Source organism: Fonticula alba (assembly GCF_000388065.1).
Source record: "Fonticula alba strain ATCC 38817 unplaced genomic scaffold supercont2.6, whole genome shotgun sequence".
Classification (NCBI taxonomy): Eukaryota; order Rotosphaerida; family Fonticulaceae; genus Fonticula; species Fonticula alba.
The window spans coordinates 2,398,044-2,402,417 of NW_009242976.1; the positions used below are offsets into that span (position 1 = coordinate 2,398,044).

Sequence of the window (4,374 nt, forward strand, 5' to 3'; positions counted from 1 at the left end):
GGAAGAGCAGGCCGTGCAGTTGGCCGAGCAGGGCGAGCATGCGCCACCAGAGTCGAAGAAGCCTGAAGGACAGGAGGCCACGCAGCCGCCGTCGTGGCGCAGGTAGGTGGACGTACACGCCGTGCAGTTGCTACTGGAAGAGCAGGTCGTGCAGTTGGCCGAGCAGGCCGAGCATGCGCCACCAGAGTCGAAGAAGCCAGGGGGACAGGAAGAGACACAGCCGCCGTTGTGGCGCAAGTAGTTGCTTGCACAGGTCGTGCAGTTGCTGCCGGAGGAACAAGCCGTGCAGTTGACCGAGCAGGGCGAGCATGCGCCGCTTGTCGCGAAGAAGCCCGAAGGACAGGAGGCCACGCAGCCGCCGTTGTGGCGCAGGTAGGTGGACGCACAGGCCGTGCAGTTGGTGCTGGACGTGCAGTCTTTACAGTAGACCGAGCAGGGGGAGCACACATCGTTCGATGCAAAGAAGCCGCCCGGGCAGGAGGCCACGCAGCCGCCGCTGTGGTGCAGGTAGCCGCCGGCGCAGGCCGTGCAGTCGGTGGCGGAGGAGCAGAAGTGGCAGTGCTCCGAGCAGGGGGCACATGCGCCGGCCGAGGCATAGGTGCCCGGGGGGCAGGCAGTCACGCACGCACCATCGAGAAGGTGGTAGCCCTGGCTGCACACTTGGCAATAGGTGGCCGAGGAGCAGGCCTGGCACTCGTCCGGGCAGGCGGTGCATGCGGTGGCCGAGGGGAAAAAGCCGCCGGGGCACTGGGACACGCAGCCGCCCGCATGGCGGAGGTACCCGGGATCGCAAGTCTGGCACTCGATGTCGGAGGTGCATGCGGCGCAATTGGCCGAGCAAGCGATGCACGCGCCATTGAAAGGGAAGGTGCGGCCGGGGCAGGTCCCTTGGCAGGTGCCTCCGTGGAGGTAGTAGCCCGGGCTGCAGGCGGTGCAGTGGGCGGCCGAGGTGCATTGGGCGCAGGTGCCCGTGCAGGGGGCGCACGATCCATCGGACGGGAAGAAGCCGCTCGGGCAGGCCGACACGCAGCCACCCTCGTGATGCAGGTAGCCGGAGGAGCAGGTGGTGCAACTGGTGTCCGAGGTGCAGGTCAGGCAGCTGCCGCTGCAGGCCCGGCAGGTGCCGCTGTCGGAGCCGTAGGACCCGGCGGGGCAGGTTGACAGGCATGTCTGGCTGAAGCGGAAGTAGCCGGGGAAGCAGCTCAGGCAGATGGTTTCGGACAGGCAGTTCTCGCAGTTGGCCGAGCACGGGACGCATGCGTCGGTGGCTTTGAAGAAGCCCGCCGGGCAGAAGCGCACGCAGCCGCCATCGTGGTGGACGTGGTCGGCAGCACATGCGGAGCAGCTGGTGCCGGACGTGCATGTCAGGCAGTTGTCCGAGCAGGCATGGCAGGAGCCCCCATCCAGGTAGAAGCCCGTATGGCAGGAGGAGCACCGCGGTCCGCCCTCGCATGCGCGGCATGCCTCCGGGCACTGGAAGCAGTCGTTGCCAGACAGCGAGTAGCTCTCAAAGCACTGGAGGCATATGCGGTTGATTTGGTCATAGAGGCGGCAGCCGTCCGGGCAGAAGATGCCGATGGCACCCTCGGCGTCCGGGTCCACCGGGGCGCCCTCCATCCAGGGGAGCGCCGGCTCCGGGCACAGGTCCGTGTTCTGGGTGCAGAGCGTGCCCTCGCGGCCGAAGGCCATCCCCATGCCGCGGGGGCAGCCGATGCAGCCATACTGGTCGCAATTGCCCGGGCAGGAGGCCGGGCAGGCCGGCGGCCCGGCCAGGGCATCGACCCGGCGACCGGCGTCCCAGTCGAATTGCAGCCCATAGTACAGGGCCAGGACCATGCGCTGGTCGCCGCCGGCGGCCCGCAGGGCCAGGGCCATGGCGTCGGCCTCGGCCCGGGACATGCCGGCCACGCTGGCCGCCGTCAGGCGCGGCAGCAGGGCATCCAGCCCGCGGATGGGGATGGCCGCGGCCGGGGGCGCCAGCGAGAGGCAGGCCCCCAGCAGCAGCAGGAGAAACAGACGCAGCATGCCGACCCAGGGCACCGGGGCGTGGATCCCTCCGGAGGTGAGACCCATGGCAGGAGGGGACAGCCGGCGCGGGGCAGGCCAGGGGGAGGGGGGAAGACGGGGGGGGGCGCGCGCGAGAAATGCAAGGTGCCAGCAATGGCTCTCCTGTGGCCGGGCGTGGCGCGATAAATAAAATGATCCCAACACCGGCGCACGCGAGGGGGCAGGCTGTTCCTGCTGCGCCGGGCCCGGGGGGGGGGAGAGGGGGGCGTGTCCTGCCGCGGGCCTCGGGGCAGCGGGCCGACCTGTGGCCCGCAATCCCCAGGCGGGGCCACCGGCACAGTCGGCGGCCTGGCAGAGGGCGGGCGCCCCGGGCTCGCGCGGGTGTGCGTGCGTGTGTGTGCGCGTGTGTGTGTGTATCTGGGGGGGGGGGGACGTCCCGCGCCCGCCGGCGCATCCCCGCCTGACCCGGCGCCCGGCGCCTCCAGCATGGTGAAACCAGCCCGAGGAGACGCGGGGGGGCATGCCGGACCGGGATCGATGGTCTGGCCCCGCGGATGTAGTTTCCCCCGGGCCGCCGGGGCCCCCTGCCGGGGGCGGCCCCGCTGCAACGGCCTGCCCAAGGAGCTGGTGACCATCTGAGCGGGGGGGGGGGACCTTTTGGGTGACGGATGTCCAGGCCGACGCGCGCGGGCCCATGTGCCCGGGGTCCGCGTCGGGGATCCTCCACAAGGGGCATGGCACACCCGGGTCTTTCCGGCCCTCCACATTCCCCGCCCCCGCCGGAGGGCCTCCGGCTGGCGGAGACGTTGCCGGGGCCGCATTTGAAACATCACCCCGGGGCAGGGGCCCAGCCAGGCAAGCCGCCGGGCGTGAGCTCGTGCCGGGCCGGGCCGTGCGGCCAGCGGCCCCGGGCCATCGGCGATGCCGCCGGGCGCGCCACCAGGAGCCGGCGCTGGTGGGCAGGCGACAACACCCCCCCCCCCCCCCGGCGGCCGGCGATGCGCGCGGCCCAGCGAGCACAGGGGCCCTTTCGCCGGTCCTCCGACGCGAAAGCAGGTTGGCGGATTGGTGTCCGAGCGTTGTCGCCTGCGCGCGGAATGCGCCCGGGGTGGGCCGCTGGAGGCCGGCGGCTGGCCGCGTGAGACGGGGCCGGTGTGTAAACAACGCACGCACGTTTGCATGGAACGCACAAGATACCAGATACACATATATATGGGCCAACATATTACGGCTGCAATATCCGCCCCACGCGCGGACCTGATGCGGTACATGAGGCGGAGTGTCATGGTCCCGGCACGTGACGGAGTCCAAAGCGAAGCAAATATCCCATACTTCCGGGAGCATTCTCACATATTGGCCGTAAAGGGAGGAGGGCGCGTGCGGAACACGGGGCCTCCCGTGACCTGTCACCTGACCACCTGGGCGCCGGCCGTTCTCGGCCCCGAGCATGCCCCGGAGCCTGTCCCCGCGAGGGCGAGCGCCCGGGCAAGCGAGAAGGGAGGCAGGCGCGAGGGCGAGGGGAGAAGCCGGTCCAGCGCGCCCGGGGGGACCGCTGCGCACGGGTGCGTACGGGCGGGCCCCTTCCTGGAGTGGGCGGTCCCGCTGATCACCGGCCGCCGAGGCGCCCGCCGGGCCCTGGCCTGGGGGTGCAGGGGGGCGCTGTGGCTGGTCGCGAGGCCGAGCGCGGCGGCGGCCCCTGTCACCTGTGTCGGAGGTGCGGGGCGGCATCGGCTCCGCGGTGGCGTGGGGCATGCGCGGGAGCTGGCCCGGCCCGGTACGGTGGCTTCGCCACTCGTGGCCGGCGCAAAAAAAAAAAAGGAAATAAAGAATCCCCGTTTGGTCGTGGCAATCGAAAAACATTCGTGGGATGGGGGCGGGGCCCCTGCAAGTGGCGGCCGTGGCCAGGACCCGCGGTGCCGCCCGGCCCGGGTCGAGCGGGGCGGACGCATGCGCCAACGGGGCGTGGCAAGCAGTCGTGTGCTGGTGGACCGCCCGCGGGCGTGGGCGTGCTTTCAGGGGCGCAGGGGGTGTGTATTGTGCGCGAGAGGGGCGGCTTGCTCTTGCCCTCTCTGGCCCGCGCCAAAAGGGGCCGGTGGGCACCGCGCGCAGGGCCGGTCGGGGCAGACACAAGGGGAAAGGGAGACCTCCCCCGCCCGGTTGCAGGCGCGGGTTCGAGGGCGGCAGCCGGCACACACTCAGGGTGAGGTGGGGCTACTGGCTGGCGGGGAGCATGGCGGCCAGGGTGGCCACCGTGTGCCGCAGGGTGGCCACGGGGGGCCGGGACGCGGGCTCGGCCGCCCACAGGAGCGGCAGGGCGTCGGCCAGGTTCTGCGCCAGAGCCGGGCTGGCCTGGGCAACTGGCCCGGT

General features: G+C 71.4%; 1 protein-coding gene across 1 annotated transcript; it reads right to left on the reverse strand.

The window, feature by feature from the left end:
• Positions 1 to 130: 130 nt before the first annotated feature.
• On the reverse strand, positions 131 to 2,073 carry H696_04178 (hypothetical protein; the record flags this gene model as incomplete). The annotated part of the gene is made up of 2 exons (XM_009498059.1): positions 131 to 416; positions 446 to 2,073. 2 exons carry the CDS (start codon positions 2,071 to 2,073, stop codon positions 131 to 133), a joined length of 1,914 nt encoding a protein of 637 aa, XP_009496334.1.
• Between the last annotated feature and the right edge of the window lie 2,301 nt (positions 2,074 to 4,374).